The sequence below is a fragment of the Lissotriton helveticus genome, chromosome 3_1 (genome assembly GCF_964261635.1).
Source record: "Lissotriton helveticus chromosome 3_1, aLisHel1.1, whole genome shotgun sequence".
Classification (NCBI taxonomy): domain Eukaryota; kingdom Metazoa; phylum Chordata; class Amphibia; order Caudata; family Salamandridae; genus Lissotriton; species Lissotriton helveticus.
This window is the reverse complement of record NC_136061.1, coordinates 1,715,548,144-1,715,565,964: the sequence shown is the minus strand read 5'-3', so window position 1 is coordinate 1,715,565,964 and position 17,821 is coordinate 1,715,548,144. Positions and strand designations below refer to the sequence as shown.

At 46.0% G+C, this 17,821-nt stretch overlaps 1 protein-coding gene across 1 annotated transcript in view; it reads left to right on the top strand.

The window, feature by feature from the left end:
* LOC144824303 (uncharacterized) overlaps window positions 1–14,625 on the top strand; it is a 204,268-nt gene extending 189,643 nt beyond the window's left edge. The window contains exons 3-5 of the mRNA XM_078683428.1: window positions 11,796–11,888; window positions 13,128–13,259; window positions 13,986–14,625. Of these exons, the coding sequence (XP_078539554.1) occupies window positions 11,796–11,888; window positions 13,128–13,259; window positions 13,986–14,386 (626 nt within the window). The 3' untranslated portion in view covers window positions 14,387–14,625. The remainder of the gene's footprint in view (window positions 1–11,795; window positions 11,889–13,127; window positions 13,260–13,985) is intronic.
* The last annotated feature ends 3,196 nt before the right edge of the window (window positions 14,626–17,821 follow it).

The window sequence follows — 17,821 nt, the reverse complement described above, 5'->3', positions numbered from 1 at the left end:
CCTAGGGAAACCTAGCAAACCTATACATTTTTGAAAACTAGACACCCAGGGGAATTCAGGATGGGGTGACTCGTCTGCCTACCCCAGGTTTTGTTACCCAGAATCCCTTGCAAACATAAAAATTTGACATAAAAAACAAATTTTCCTCACATTTCTGTGGTGGAAAGTTCTGGAATCTGCGTGGATCAACAAATTTCCACCCACCCAGCGTGCCCCAAGGTCTCCCAAAAAAAATGGTACCTCACTTACGTGGGTAAGCATAGAGGCTGCGACATGAAACAGCGCAAAACGCAGCATGGTTGCACCTCAATTTCCCAGTGAAATTTAGCACGTTTTGGACAAAAAGACTACCTTTTCTTTTCGCGCCGTAGCTCTGCCAGCACCTAGGGAAACCTAGCAAACCTGTACATTTTTGAAAACTAGACACCCAGGGGAATTCAGGATGGGGTGACTCGTCTGCCTACCCCCAGGTTTTGTTACCCAGAATCCCTTGCAAACCTAAAAATTTGACTAAAAAAACACATTTTCCTCACATTTCTGTGGTGGAAAGTTCTGGAATCTGCGTGGATCAACAAATTTCCACCCACCCAGCGTGCCCCCAGGTCTCCCAAAAAAAATGGTACCTCACTTGCGTGGGTAGGCAAAGTGGCTGCGACATGAAACAGCGCAAAACACAGCATGGTCGCACCTCAATTTCCCAGTGAAATTTAGCACATTTTGGACAAAAAGACTACCTTTTCTTTTTGCGCGTAGCTCTGCCAGCACCTAGGGAAACATAGCAAACCTATACATTTTTGAAAACTAGACACCCAGGGGGATTCAGGATGGGGTGACTCGTCTGCCTACCCCCAGGTTTTGTTACCCAGAATCCCTTGCAAACATAAAAATTTGACCAAAAAAAACACATTTTCCTCACATTTCTGTGGTGCAAAGTTCTGGAATCTGTGTGGATCAACAAATTTCCACCCACCCTGCGTGCCCCCAGGTCTCCCGAAAAGAATTGTACCTCACTTGCGTGGGTAGGCATAGTGGCTGCGACATGAAACAGCGCAAAACGCAGCATGGTCGCACCTCAATTTCCCAGTGAAATTTAGCACGTTTTGGACAAAAAAGACTACCTTTTCTTTTCGCGCCGTAGCTCTGCCAACACTTAGGGAAACCTAGCAAACCTGTACATTTTTTAAAACTAGACACCCAGGGGAATTTAGGATGGGGTGACTCGTCTGCCTACCCCCAGGTTTTGTTACCCAGAATCCCTTGCAAACCTAAAAATTTGACAAAAAAACCACATGTTCCTCACATTTCTGTGGTGGAAAGTTCTGGAATCTGCGTGGATCAACAGATTTCCACCCACCCAGCGTGCCCCCAGTTCTCCCAAAAAAAATGGTACCTCACTTACGTGGGTAAGCATAGAGGCTGCGACATGAAACAGCGCAAAACGCAGCATGGTTGCACCTCAATTTCCCAGTGAAATTTAGCACGTTTTGGACAAAAAGACTACCTTTTCTTTTCGCGCCGTAGCTCTGCCAGCACCTAGGGAAACCTAGCAAACCTGTACATTTTTGAAAACTAGACACCCAGGGGAATTCAGGATGGGGTGACTCGTCTGCCTACCCCCAGGTTTTGTTACCCAGAATCCCTTGCAAACCTAAAAATTTGACTAAAAAAACACATTTTCCTCACATTTCTGTGGTGGAAAGTTCTGGAATCTGCGTGGATCAACAAATTTCCACCCACCCAGCGTGCCCCCAGGTCTCCCAAAAAAAATGGTACCTCACTTGCGTGGGTAGGCAAAGTGGCTGCGACATGAAACAGCGCAAAACACAGCATGGTCGCACCTCAATTTCCCAGTGAAATTTAGCACATTTTGGACAAAAAGACTACCTTTTCTTTTTGCGCGTAGCTCTGCCAGCACCTAGGGAAACATAGCAAACCTATACATTTTTGAAAACTAGACACCCAGGGGGATTCAGGATGGGGTGACTCGTCTGCCTACCCCCAGGTTTTGTTACCCAGAATCCCTTGCAAACATAAAAATTTGACCAAAAAAAACACATTTTCCTCACATTTCTGTGGTGCAAAGTTCTGGAATCTGTGTGGATCAACAAATTTCCACCCACCCTGCGTGCCCCCAGGTCTCCCGAAAAGAATTGTACCTCACTTGCGTGGGTAGGCATAGTGGCTGCGACATGAAACAGCGCAAAACGCAGCATGGTCGCACCTCAATTTCCCAGTGAAATTTAGCACGTTTTGGACAAAAAAGACTACCTTTTCTTTTCGCGCCGTAGCTCTGCCAACACTTAGGGAAACCTAGCAAACCTGTACATTTTTTAAAACTAGACACCCAGGGGAATTTAGGATGGGGTGACTCGTCTGCCTACCCCCAGGTTTTGTTACCCAGAATCCCTTGCAAACCTAAAAATTTGACAAAAAAACCACATGTTCCTCACATTTCTGTGGTGGAAAGTTCTGGAATCTGCGTGGATCAACAGATTTCCACCCACCCAGCGTGCCCCCAGTTCTCCCCAAAAAAATGGTACCTCACTTGTGTGGGTAGTCATAGTGGCTGCGACATGAAACAGCGCAAAACGCAGCATGGTCGCACCTCAATTTCCCAGTGAAATTTAGCATGTTTTGGACAAAAAGACTACCTTTTCTTTTTGCGCCGTAGCTCTGCCAGCACCTAGGGAAACCTAGCAAACCTATACATTTTTGAAAACTAGACACCCAGGGGAATTCAGGATGGGGTGACTCGTCTGCCCACCCCCAGGTTTTGTTACCCAGAATCCCTTGCAAACATAACAATTTGACAAAAAAAACACATTTTCCTCACATTTCTGTGGTGGAAAGTTCTGGAATCTGTGTGGATCCACAAAATTCCACCCACCCAGCGTGCCCCCAGGTCTCCTGAAAAAAAATGGTACCTCACTTGCATGGGTAGCCATAGTGGCTGCAACAGGAAAAGGTCCAAATCGTACGGTGGTGAATTTAAAATACCCTGAAGCAATATAACTTTGATTTTGGGGGGGGGGGGGGCACCTGAGAGAGTCCAGGGAGGTATGGCATGCGTGGGTCCCCCAATGTTCTCCTAGCCAGAACTCCTTGCAAACCTTAAAATTAGGTAAAAATAGCACTTTTCCAAACTCTTTGGCGTGGGATCGCCGTGCCGGCAAAAATGTCCTACCACCCTGCGTTCCCCTTGTTCTCCCGAGTAAAAGGATACCACACCTTAACAGAGTTACTCAAAAGTCAAACATTCAAGCACGGCTATCTATTCCTCAAAGACACACACATACAGGTTGGATTTGGCACGAGGGCGAGTGATGGTTCAGTACATTAAATTTTATTAACAAGATATTTAAAAAAAATGAAATGCTCTGTCAATAAATAAATGCATAAAAACCAAACCAGTGACTCGCAACTCGCGAGCTGTAAAGCCACGACAAGGCACCAACCGTTTTACAGGCCATTCACGCACCTTTCATACCTGATACAAACCAGACCATTGACACCATCCGAATGGAAAAGCAACACATAACAACAATCACAATAAGGGACAAGGTACACCCTACTGCAGAAAGAGAAAAAAAAAATTATTACTGCACACCCATCTGATCCGCAAGCACACACACATACTGGTTGGATTTGGCACGAGGGTGAGTGATGATTCAGTACATACAATTGGATACACAAGTAATTTCATCAAAAATTAAATACACTGCGTATAATTGAAAGTATGATAAACTGAACCACTGACTCACAGCTCGTGAGCTGTAAAGCCACGTCAAGGCACCAACCTCTTTACAGGCCATTCATATACCTTTCGTACGCGTGACACATACAAAACATTCACACCGCCAGCCGCGGACCCATTACATTTCAACACTCACACCAGCAAACAGCGCCATTCAAGGGCCCATCACTTTCACACGCCCACATTTCTGACACTGCAACTACACAAAATGATGGACTGTGTGGAGTGTCACTCAACTAGCAGTGTGTGTAGTGACCAACAGAAAGTAACTACTCACACACCGCCTGCCGAACGCCAGTCCACCCACACCACCATCCAAGCACCAGACCATGCACACCGCCAGCCAAACACCACTCAGCGCACACTGACAGCCAAGTACGACTCCACACACACCACCAGCCAAGCATCACTCCACGCACACCACCAGCCAAGCGCCACTCCACAAACACTACACCAGCCAAGCACCACTGCACACACACCGCCAGCCAGGCACCGCTCCACACACACCGCCAGCCAAGCACCACTCCACACACACCGCCAGCCAAGCACCACTCCGTGCACAGACAGCCAAGTACCACTCCACGAACACCACCAGCCAAGCGCCACTCCACACACGACCAGCCAAGCGCCACTCAACACACACCACCAGCCAAGCACAACTCCACACACACCGCCAGCCAAGCACCACTCCACGAACACCACCAGCCAAAGACAAATCCAAACACAACACCAGGCAAGCGCAAGAGCACGCACACCGCAAACCAAACACCAGACCACGCACACCGCCAGTCAAGCACCAGTCCGCAGACACCGCCAGACAAGCACCAGTCCACAGACACCGGCAGCCAAGCGCCAAACCATGCACACAGTCAGACAATGGACACTACACGCAAACCAACATCATACTTTCGTTTTTTTTTAAATAAAAGAGAAACAAAAACAAATTGCAAATTGATACAAATCTACTAACTCGACAACTAAATCTACAAAGACTACACAAATACAAACTTTGAAACTGAACAATAAGTTTTACAGAATAAAGACCAACCAGTTCACTTTACCACTCATTGATACTCCCAAAAATTCTTTTGCTTGTGGTACAATCTAAAACAAGCAGGTACACACAGCCCGGGGTTTGAAGGGCAGTCGGGGCAGTACATGCGAACCTCCTTCCGCAAACCTCTTCGCCAACAGACTCTACATCTCCGACTGGGAAAGTCTTTTGAGGTTGTAGGAGGAATTGTATCAGGAAAGTGGCGATCTTTCAATCTGGCAACATCCTCCACCACTCCAACTCTCGGAACACTTGCCTGTTTCACTAAAACAAGGCTGCCTATTACAGACTCCTGAAACTTTACAAAAGACAACTTTGACTGGGGACAAGATTTCTGGAACACAATAAAAGCATTAAAGGTTGCCAAGTGGAAAAGATGGATAGCCAACTTCTTGTACCAAATGTAAGCCTTACGAAGAGCAGCATACGGTTCCAACCTCTGATCAACTCTGTCAACACCACCCATGTACTTATTGTAGTCCAGTATGCACACAGGTTTGCGCACTTCTGCAACCTGACCCCAAACAGTCCGCGGTTCAGTGCTTTCATCATGTATGGTAGTCAACATGTAGACATCTCTCCTGTCTGTAAACTTCACAGCTAGAAGCTCCTCACAACGCAATGCACTGCACTGTCCCCGAGCAAGCTTTCGACAAACAAGTTCTTTTGGGAAACCTTTACGGTTTGAGCGGATTGTGCCACAAGCAACAGTGTCCACTTTGGCCAATTCCCTGAACAACCGCACACCAGTGTAGAAGTTATCGACATACAAATGATGGCCTTTGTTAAACAATCCACGACCAAGTTCCCACACAATTTTCTCAGTCACTCCAAAAGTCGACGGACAACCAGGGGGGTTAATCCTGGATTCCTTACCAGTGTACACCCTGAAATTAGAGACATATCCAGTCTCACTGTCACACAGCATATACAGTTTGATTCCATAGCGTGCCCTCTTACTAGGAATGTATTGGCGAAATACCAAGCGGCCCTTGAACAACAGCAAAGACTCATCCACTGCAATTTCTTTCCCAGGATAAAAGATCACAGAAAATCGATCAACCAAATGATCAATGACAGGTTGAATCTTGAAAAGACGGTCACAATCAGGGTGCTCTCGTGGCAAAGCAAGACTATTGTCAACAAAATGCATCATCCGCAGCAGAAGCAAATACCTATCACGACTCATGACTGCCGGAAATATAGCTGTTGCCATCAAGGGACTAGTAGACCAATATGAAGCCATTGATGGTTTCCTAAGCAAGTCCATCAAAAGAGTTAAACCCAAAAACTTTTTCATCTCCTCCAAATTTGTGGGAGTCCACCGGGTAGCTCTAGCGTGGGGCTTAAGGCTGGCACTGTTCACCCTCAAAAAAATGTCAGCAAACAAATTAGTCTGCTCTATAATCTCTGCCAAAAACACATCATCCATAAACAACTTGAAAAAATCAATAGGCAAAAAGTTTTCAGTGTTCACCCTACACCGTGGAACACCAGTAAATTCAGGCAATGCCGGCTGCACCATGCCTGGTGCAACCCAGAGGTCAGAACTTTCATCGTCAAGTCTTGCAGCCGCAGGCCGCCGCCCAGCTGCCTCTTGTCTCACTACACCAACTGGAAGTCTAGCAGCCCCAGGCTGCAGCCCAGATGTCTCTTGCAGCACTATTGGCACATCAATGTCCTCCGCAACCACAGGCACAACAATGTCCTCCCAAACCGTAAACACAGCAATGTCCTCCCCAACCACAGGCACATCATCCACACCAAAAGTAGCTTCATCAGCACTCAAAGTGTCTTCATCATCAGATGAAGCCATGTGTAGAGAAAACTCACTACCTGAATCTTCACCTCCCACCTCTGGCTCAGAATCAGAGTCAGACTCTGGACCATGGTCAGAGGAAGAATCAAAAAGCATTCCAACAACTTGCTGAGCAGTAATCCGGCGGCTAGCCATTATCCTTACAAATAAAGGAGTCTGCACAAACAACTCAACAACCCCAACACTGCGCAAAGTAAGATAAAAAATGTAAGACTTTTTCACAAAAAACTATATTTAGAAAAAATATACAATTCACTTACAAGACACAACTACATTCACCAGCACCTACTCTGCAAAGACACAGCAAATAGGCAACGATATCCCACTAGAAAGAAGAAAAAAAAACTTACATCTACAGAAGGACACATCAAAAACAAATGCAAAACATGTTTTACAATCACAAAAAACAGAAACAAAACATACTCGTATTACTACACACTTTGCAAAATAAACAATTACATTACAATTGAACAAAAAAAAGGTCTCTTACCAAACACATGCAACTACAGAAACAGCAGAACAACAGAACCACCAGTAACAGAACCGCACACTGCAACAATCTAAAGAGAAAAAAATAACAATACACATTAGAAGAAACAAAAACAACACACATTACAACAGGCTATGTCACAGGGTATGTCACAAATGGGGTGTCTGTCCCCAAGGGGGGAAGATTATAAATCATTATAAACGTGGGCCCCCTGGAAGCAACCCTACGGAGGGCAGAGAGGCCAAATAAAGACACGGCAGAACATACTGAAAACAAATGGGCCCAAGGAAGCAACCCTTGGCCAAGGGGTCACTCCCTATAAAAAAAAATAACCCTGGAGTCTAGTGGGCTTTTCTATTCCCCCCCTGGGTCCAGAAACGGTAAAAAAAAAAACACTCTGCCCCCAGAAAAGTCTATAAAAAAATTAGGGCCACTAGGAAGCGACCCTTCCCCAAGGGGTCACTTCCTTTTCAAATCCAAACAAATCCCTGGTGACTAGTGGGCTTTTCTGCTCCCCCTGGGTGCAGATCGGCCGAAAAAACGGCCGATCTGCCCCAGGGGAGGCAGAAAAGTCGCTTCCTGCACAAATACACATTGCCAAACAAAATCCCTGGTGTCTAGTGGGGCATTCCTGGTGCACGATCGCGACACTGTGCGCGATCGTGCACCAGGAATGCCCTGCATTGGGACATCAGGGGAGAGGAAACACAGTTTCCTCCCCCCCGATGCCTCAAGGCACCAAAAACCGGCCCCCTCGCCCCACCGGAGCACCGAACACCCACCTCTGTGCTGGACGCGCTGGAAAGAAATGGCTTCCAGCGCGTCCAGCGCTTCCTGATGACGTTGGCGCGCGCTGTGCGCGCTGACATCACCAGGAAGCGTGGGGGGGCCAGGGGGTGGCAGCGGAAAGTCTTCCGCTGCCACTCCTGCAAAAAAAACAAAGATCGCTGCACAGGGGGGGGGGAGGGAGCGCCGGCGCTACCCCCCAGGGCTGTACTGATGACGGAGCGGTTCCGTCATCAGCACAGCCTAACCGATGCTGATGACGGAACCGCTCAGTCATCAGCATCGAAGGGGTTAATCAATACTCACGACCTTGGCACACGCTTGTAAAGCCATAAATGTGCCTAAATTATACTTTTTACTCACAGACAGTGGCGCTCAATTAACTTGTGCTCCACAGAAATAATCCCTCCTGCCATGAAAATAATTACCCTGAGTCAGAAGTAAGCACTGTAGAACCTGTTTATACTTTATATTTTATACGTGATGTTTGTCTCCATTAAGCAGTCACAATTTGATCCCCCTGTCTCATATCACAGCTAATGAATAATCCCTGAACTGAACAAGCAGTGTGGATGAGAACTAACTTGCTCTGGTCTCCTTTTACGTACAAAATTAACTCACCTACCCTGACAATTCAGATTTAGCTAAGCAATTACTGGGAGCTCTAATTTGACTTATTGCATTCTCCCACTTAAACAGATCTATTCCCTGACTAAACCAAAGCCAAGCAGCAACAACCGCTTCTCCAACTGACTGTCTCCTACACTCCCCATCCACCGGGCTTCCCCCCCAAAAAGTAAGCTCTACGAACTTTAAAAGCGCGCCTTTCGGCTCATAGAACCTGGCCTTGAGTAGTCACCCTGCGCGTCCCAAACACGACCACCAGGTTACCATATAAAATTAAAAAACAAAACCTAATAATCATTTATGTGAACAATGTGCATGAAACCTATGCCCATCATGGGAGCACCGAGTCACTATGTTAAGAATATATTAAATAGGGCTAAGTGCTAATTTAACTTACCTTACTCCAGTTTCAGGATGCTCACCCTATCCTGATGATGATCTTGACAAACCAAAGATCGAAACGTTGTCGACTCCCCCAAGGATAATCTTCCACCCCATTTTATATGTTTCTGTGGATGGATGTATGACGGTACAACGCGTGGTATTACCACGCGTACCGCTACAACGTGTTTTTTACAACGCAAGTCGTTACCACGACTTGCGCTATAGGGGTGCTGGACTTAGAATAGTTACATTTACTATTCCAACACCAGCCTACGTACAGTAGGGAAGGTGTTGGAATAGTAAATCTACTATTCCTTGTCCTTGAGCACCCTCCAGCGCAAGTCGTGGTTACGACTTGCGTTGTAAAAGATGCGTCGTAACTGTAGTGCGGGGTAACATCCGCGTTGTAAAGGATGTTCCCCCTGTGGATTACCCCTTGTTTTCTGTGTGACATTTCGTCTATTCTCACTTATTCACTCAAGTCGCAATATGCACTCCATCACTCATGTGAGCACCTGAACGTATATCTACATGTTGAAAATATTAAATGATTAAAAATTTCACTTGTTGTCCTACATGTTCTGCTCCCAGACTGATTTAATATCAAATTTGAGTAACTCCTTTCATCTTTTTGGACCTAATTAGGCCACCCTTGAACCATTGTTTTCTTAAATACGTTACAACCCCAGGTTCACTTTATGGGGTACCCTTGTTTCCTTCAACTGCAATGCTGTTTTTGTGCACGTCACTACATGACTATATTTTGCAAGACTCTGTGCCTTTCACATGAAAACTGTTTGCTTTATGCGTTCTCTGCTTATTCCTGGAGTGTAGTCTGAACACGATGTGCAAGGTTGATGAACATGCCCCTTGTTATTCTGTTCTGGTCAGTCCCTAGCACCTAGACAAAACATGCTAAACACAGCTGCATTGCTGGAAATCCGTGCTTTGATATTGCGGGGATGCATGTTGTTCACACACACTTGAAGAGAGACTTTCCTTGGAGAAGAGCTATGCTAATCCTATGATGTAAACTAACCCTGGGCGTAGTTCGCGTAGCCGCACTCCGCGAAGCTACGCGAAGACGCACTTGCACTCCGCGAGCTACGCGTAGCTCCGCGGACATGCGTAGTAGCTTGCTAGACCCGTTCGCGCGCCGTTTTTCGTCTTCGGGAGCGCGGTGCGCGTGTTCGGGGCGCTGCCTGCATGCTCGCAATAGCTAGCGCGCTAAGTTACTCAATGAGGTTTGTCCCGCCCGCTTGCGTTCCCTTATTTCCGGTTCCGGGTCACAAGTAACGTGTTCGCGTTGTGTTAGACATGTTCGGGAACTCATCTTCTCGTTCGCACTGCCAAAGTGCGTGATCGCGTCAAATATCGCGCGAACTTACCGCGGCGGTCGCGACGGGCAGAGCCATCTTCGATTTCACACTCTGGCTATGGTTTTGGGCCTACTTTAGCATCTCACTCCTATCTCTTCCATCCTGGTCTTTTCCCTCAGTTTTTCTAACTTTCTTTACTTCTTACCTATTTCTGTCTGTGCCTAGGTTTATATTTCTCATTTTATTTTTACTTTTACCACTTTTTTTGCAACTTTTCTCTTGTTTTATATTACTTCCTTCTTTTATCTTTCTTCTTTCTTCCCCTAACCTTTTTGTCTTCAACTTTCCTTCTCCCCTCCACCCAGAACCATGGTGAAGGGTGCCAGCAGCATCGGCGGCTCAAAGGGCAAGGCGGCTGTGCCTAAAAAAACCCGGCTGCCTTGCGGCAGAATGCGCCCGGCAGGAGTGACGCCCCGCCAACTTTTTGGGGAGGAGGAGGTGGCCGCCCTGGTCTTTTTTATCCAACGTCACCTCCCCTTGACTTTGGCAGCAGGCGGCAGGCCCGGCTCCGGCTACCAGCGCATTGAAGAGCGTCTCCGGCGGTGGGCGAAGGTGCGCCGTGCAGTCTTCCGCTGCTCCGGTATCCGGCGTACCCACCATCAGCTGTCCCACCGCTGGGCCGACATTTTGGACCGGGAGCAGGACCTGTTGGACCTGCTTGGTGTGGAGGTTGTGGGTCTTGGTGAGTGGCTACCCCAAAAATAAAGGGTGTATATATATATATATATATATATATATATATATATATATATATATATATATATATATATATATATATATATATATATATATATATATATATATATAGTTATATACATATATATATATATATATATATATATATATAGTTGTATAAATATTGTTATTGTATCTTTGTAAATATTGGCTGAATAAGTAACGCGATGACTGTTGCCCCTAGTTACATTTGCGATGTATTCCGGTATATCTACTGTCATTGTATGACAGTGTTCTTCTTCTTCACTGGCTCTTGCGTGTTGTTTCAACTTGGCGCTAGCTGTTGCTGTTTATTGATGTGAGATTTTCTTTATTGTTGAGAATTGAAGTTAGTTAATGCTATTAATAGAGTCTTGTCCTTCCTTTGTCCGTCAGTGAAATAGCGGTGGATGGATAATTGTACGTTGTTTGCATATTGTAGCATTTTTTTCACGGCCTTCTCTTCTGCATGAATCGAATCCTTTTCTTGCAAAGAATGCTAACGTTACTTTGTTCTTCTTACCTCAGCCAGGGCCGGCTCTAGGGGGCATGTGCAAGCTGTGCAACTGCACAGGGGCACCAAACTTCAGGGGCCACCGCACCAATAGATATCCTTAATTTAATAATACTCTAAGGATGGATACATATTTGCGTTGCGGCCCCTGGCATGGATTTGTTGCCTCCGGCTCTGTTCCACTGTAGCAGTGTTTTTTGCAATGATGTCTATGTTTCACAGCACTCAATGTTTTTCTCTTTGTTTATTATTTTAATTTTTACATGAACCACAGAACCCAGGGGCAAGCAGAATACAGGGACCGAGTCGGCGGGTGAACCACCAGTTACACAGAGCTCCTCTACTGAGGATCCTGCTGCTGTCCCCAGTAAGTCCAACAGTGCTTGTTTTTTCCTCTGTAATGTGTCTGCAGTGCTTTGGCAATTGACAGCAACCAAGTATGCATCCAGAATGATGTTTGTCTAGTATTTTTGTAAACGTTAGTATACCACTACTAGTCTTGTGGGTATTCTTCTATCTCCTATGGAGTTATATACATATTACACAACTATGTAACTATGCACACGAAAATTGGATGTTGTTGGTACTGATAGGCAGGTTGGACCTTACTTACACCTCAGTCACAGAACTCTGAGGAACGCACAATTCACTGAACGTCAGCCTATATGGCCTGAGTCATTGGTCAATTATTCAATTCACACTCCTGAACCCCAATACCAAGATGCCGAATGCTTTTAGGACACAAACCGTTACCTAAGAAACCCCCTTTTGCTCACTCACTCGTGTGAGTTTTTAAGACAACAGACACTGAAAATAAACTTCAGAGTCAAAGTGGTCATTCAAAAGCTTTATTTTGTTAGAAGTAAGTAAGTAACATCAATGTTTTTAAGTTGTTCCGTCAAATACGTTGAAGGGCCCACCAGAAAAAATCCAGAGTTAAAACAGGCATAATAAAGTAATCAACATTTGTACAGCTACTAGTGCACAATAGGGAAATGTGGCAACTATCGGAGACCTCTCACCAACGTATACTGGTCAGATATTCCTCTTTTTTTGTAAGCTATGGAAATGTCCGCTTCGTAGAAGGCAATCTTCTCACCTGCCGAAAAATAATGACAAAAGTGGTGCACGTTAGACAGTATGAAATACATTTATGCCAGTTTTATGCAGCCATGCTAAAAAGAAGTTGTAACCTGTAAGCAAACTCTATTCCACAATCCACATAGAAAACTTAAATACGGGCCCTTTTACTTTCCCACCTCTTCAGGTGTATGCATTGAACAATGATGTGTTGCCCCAGAGCGTCTTCTCGTACTGCGCAACAAGCTGCGAGTTAACATGCGCAAAACTGGATACATTGATGTACAAAGGTTACATAGTTCACTTCCAATTTCCAAGGACTAGAGTAGCAGGACAGATGAGATGAGCTTGGGTACCATACCATAACAATGAATGCTAATATGTGTAGTGACTCTGCTGTACTATGCAATGTGGACTCATACTGATTACGTACGTTGTACTTAACTGTTTTGAAGAACTCCATTCTTGGTGAACAAGTACAAAGGGGGCTGTGCATCCATCTAAAAAGGTGTACTTATTTTTATAGGTGCAGAACCCTTACCATCGACCAGTGCCGACGGGGACAGCGGCGCAGCTTCAGCGATCCCGGCGGGGACAGGAGGAACAGAGGCACCTACACCAGCAGCAGTGGGGGGGGAGCCAACAGCGGCGGGCGATGGTAAGTTACATTCAATAGTGATCTGCATTACTTGGTGGGAGGGGAAAACTTTCTCACTGTACTCTACTGGAAAATATATGATGTTACCTTTACTTGTCATTAGCATGCTAAGCATTACCACTACAGTAATGCAAGTGGCTGATAGCAGTCGGATGCATGGGTTGTTGTTAAAGCATGTAAAGGGGAAAACACAGCTGCCAGCGTGGTTGGGAGACACACCCAATACCGGTGGTTAGTGGATAGTCTCAGCAGCAGCGGTGTTTTGGGCAAACCCAAAGGCAAGGGAAGGAGGGGACGACTGGGTGCATGGGTCGTTGCTGGTGAAACACAAACCAAATAAGGTTTGTTGCGCGGTATAAAGTATTATAGTCTTTACTAGACATGTGCTACTAGCTGCCCCCTGTTAATTAATGTTACTTTGAGAGTGTTCCCGCCTTCCCGGAATCAGAGTATATAATACAAAAGGAGATATGAAAAAGACAGGTGTTCGTTCTAATGTGTGTGACCGTTGAAGTACACCCATGCTAATAGGGCAGGCATAATGCCGTGCCAAAAAGTCCAAAAAATTAATAGAGGCTGTAGAATGTTCAAGATAGACGCAACACAATTTCTGGTACTCAGCTTGCTTGCTAGTGCTACTGTGCCGCCCACTATGTGTTGAATCAATGTTGTGTTCTTGATTTGCGGGGAGTTTGGATTACAACAATTCTGTTTCTTTCTTTATAGTTACTCCTTCCCAAAAACCAACAAGGAAGGAGTTGGCAGTCCGGGCCCGGCAGCGGAAACTGCAGGCAATTGTAGAGGCCTACCGCCGGCTGGTGGATCAGGCCGAGGAGGAGGAGGAGGAGGCGGCGGCAGCAGCTGCTGCCTCTTCCAATGCCCCGGGCCCCAAGCCTGCAGGACTACGTCGCCGTGGTCAGGCAGCCGCCCGCCGCCGCATTGTTACATCTTCGGCGGCCCCCCCACAACAACAACAACATGCATGCAAGTGTAGGTGCCGTGATTTCAAAGCAAAGATTCTCCGCCGGGTAGCGAAGTTGGAGGAGGAGCGGAAGAAGCTGGAGGACGGTCTAGAGGAGCGTGTGAAGATAATGGTGGACAAACACCTGAAAGCCCGCCGGCTTTGAAATGGACCCTGTTTTTTGCCCCTTTTTTAATCCTTTTGTTGGTGGGTGGGATGTGGGAGTTGGGGTGTACATTTGGGTTGAAATTTGGTTGGGGTTAGGGGAGGGTAGGGACAGCTCTGGGTCAGGGGGTTACATTTGTTATATATTTTATTTTTCTATTATCATTATGAAAATATAAAAATAAAACAAAGATATTTTCACAAGAAAACATTTGAAGTTCATTTGTGTTTGTTGGGGGGGTGGAGGGGGGACTGTTTCACCAAATAATGTACGTTGTGCAACATGAACATGAACTACGAACGATAAATTAAGTACTGACTGCACCTGTAGTAGTAGGGTCACAAGTGCATAAATAATTTATATTATTAAATAACATGGGAAAATTGCCCATCACGTGAGTCTGAAGTTACTACTAGTATACTTTAATTCCATGCACATTTGCTCAGAGTCGGCTAAACAATCCTATGCAATGCATTGCATCATTCCTTTAATATACCTGTCCTAGTTGTCAGGGAAGAGGAGCTCGTCCTCAAACTCTGTGCGTTCAGACAGAAGTAGGTCATGTAACCCAGTAGTGAGGACGTCTTCTTCACACTCGCTTTCTTCATCCGGCGGTGATTCACCTACTTGATAGTCTGGTGGTATGAAGCGTTGATTCATTTTTATCATTGTCAGCCGCTCCACGCTTTTGGGGGAGAGACTAGTCCTTTTCGATGTGACAATGGCACCAGCAGCACTGAAAACCCGCTCAGAGGAGACACTGGCTACAGGACAAGCCAGATACTTTATCGCCAGCCTGCTCAGCACTGGCCACTGTCTCCTTCTTTCATACCAATAGACCAATGGGCTTTGCTCCATGAACACCTCTGTTGTGTCATCCAGATAGGCCTGAACCATCCGCTCAATGTTCATTGGTGCTCGGCTTTGCTGGTCCTCTTTTCCCTTTGCAACAGCAACGGACTTACCCATCCCTTTCTGTAGAAAAAAAGCAGTTATGCTTTTGGTTGGGTCTGCTGAATCAGATCGTGTAGGTGCTGCTTTTGGTACTGTTGGTGCCTGCTGGAAAGCAGACGCACTGCTCTCACGCTGTGAAGAACTTGCGTCAGGAGTACTTGGACTGGCCTGGGCTGGCAGTGGCAGGCCTTTAAGTAACAGCCGTTCAGTTTCTAACTCATTAGCTTCCGCAGCTATGGAAGTTTTGTACTTGTCAACATCCTCATCTGAAAATGGAATTACTTTGTTACTGCTGACAAATAATTTGTACCGTGGATCCAAGATTGTTGCAGTTATGTAATGTTCACCTGACACAATATTGTTGAGCCTTACATTTTCACACAAGCGGTTGACTAAGCCCTTGGCTAAGGTATATGCATCAACTTTTTGTTCGTCACCTTCATATGTTTGACAGACCTCCTTCACCTGTTGCTCAAGCATGTACAACAATGGGATGGCTTGGCCCATAGTACAGTCCTCCCTGCTAACTGCACGTGTGAAGACCTCAAAGGGTTGTAGCATCTCTGTGATGCATTTAATGAGGTCCCACTGCCACATCTCAATGGTCAGGGCTTTAAGATTAACAGTAGGATCCCCTAATCTTCTTGACATGACATAAGCATTCAGTGGGATGTACTGCTCAAAGAGACGCTCAAGCATGAAATAAGTTGAGTTCCAACGTGTTGGGACCTCCTGGATCAGTGCTTTGACTGGCAACCTATGCTCTTGCTGAATGACCCGTAGCAGCTTCCGTCCTTTGAAAGAATGGTTAAAGTGCGTGCATATTCTTCTGCAGATGGCCATTATGTTGCTGACTTTGGCTTCATTTTTCAGAAAGTCTTGCACGACTAAGTTTATGCAGTGTGCCAAACAGGGTACCCTGAAATAATGTCCTTCTCTCATTGCCTTCACTACATTACTGCCATTGTCGGTGGAAACAAAACCAATCTTAAGGCCTCTTGGTTTCAGCCATTCAAAGACCTTGTCGTTAAAGTCAGACAAAATGTTTTCAGCAGTATGACTTTTGTCCATACCAAACATGGCTATAGTTGCATGTCTGCGCGTATCATTAAAAATTCCAGCAACGTCACGGAGGCCTGAAGTTAACTTGTCTTTAACACCTGCAAAAGAGATCCAGTGTGCGGTGATGCACATGAAATCTGTAGCATCGCAACTGCTCCACATGTCTGTTGTCAGGTGGATACAATGGACAACACTCTGTTGTAAGGCTTTCCCAATCAATTCCAGCACATCGTGGTGTAGTGCTGGAACAGCCACTCGGGCAAAATAGTAGCGACTGGGAACGTTCCATTTTGGGCAGAGGGTTGCCACTAATTCCAGAAATCCAACAGCCTCAACAAATGAAAATGGGAGAAGGTCCAGTGCTAACATTTTCGCAAGTTTGGCATTGTATAAACGTGCTACTGGGTGGTTCCGCTCGTACTTTCCCTCCTGCCTTAACATGCTAGGAATGGTAAGCTGCTTTGCATGTCTTTGAGTTGTGCTAGACGGACCACCTTGCATCGCAGACTTTGCACTCCTTGGTGTTTCCAGCTGACTCTGGTGCCACTGAGAAGTTGCAGATGCGGAGGATGTGGACTTTTCCACTCCAGTGCTGGCGACAGGGGTCCATTGTGTACCACTCCTAGATAGAAGGTCATCGTCTCCCTCTTCTTCTACCTCCTGGTCAACCATGAGTGGACCTTGTACCACTGTATCCCCACCAACACGAGTGCTAACATTTTTTAAGCTTGCAAGGTGGTTCTCCCACCTGATCACGTGTGTTTTTTTCAAATGGGTCGTTTGGCCTCCAGTCCCATAGTTTGTACCAAGCTTACCACGACTAACATTGACATGACAAATGGTGCATACAGCAATGTTCTCCTGAACTGGGTGAACCGTAAAGAAGTCCCACACTGGGGAGGTAAACTTTTGTCTCCTGCCATAGGAAGAGGAGGACCCACTGCCAATGCCGGATGGACTGGAGGATTGTGGAATTTCACTATGGGACAGCTCAGTCCTAGTACTGCCACTACCTCCTTCTGTTGAAGTGGCGCTTCTGCTGGATGTAGGATGCTGCCGGGCCTTCGCTGTTGAAAAAATTGGAGCTGGTGTTACTGTGGGTGTTGAGTGTGTAGGAGTTATGCGTGGTACCTGCTCATCAGTCATTGCAGCATTTCTGGATAGGGTGAAAATGTTGGTCTCTACATCCTCTGCACCAGGAATAACGCTTGTGATGATGACAGTGTCAGACCCGTCTTTATCACCAGCAGTATCCTGCTCACCTACATCGACCTCCATAAGTTCAAGCCTGCCTGGAAACTTCCTTTTTCCTAGCATGGTCTTCTTGGGATGTCTCTCCTTTGAATGCGCAGATAGTTGTGGCTGCCAATCCGTATCAAGGTCATCGGAAGGGATGCTTTGCGAAGAACTCGATGCACT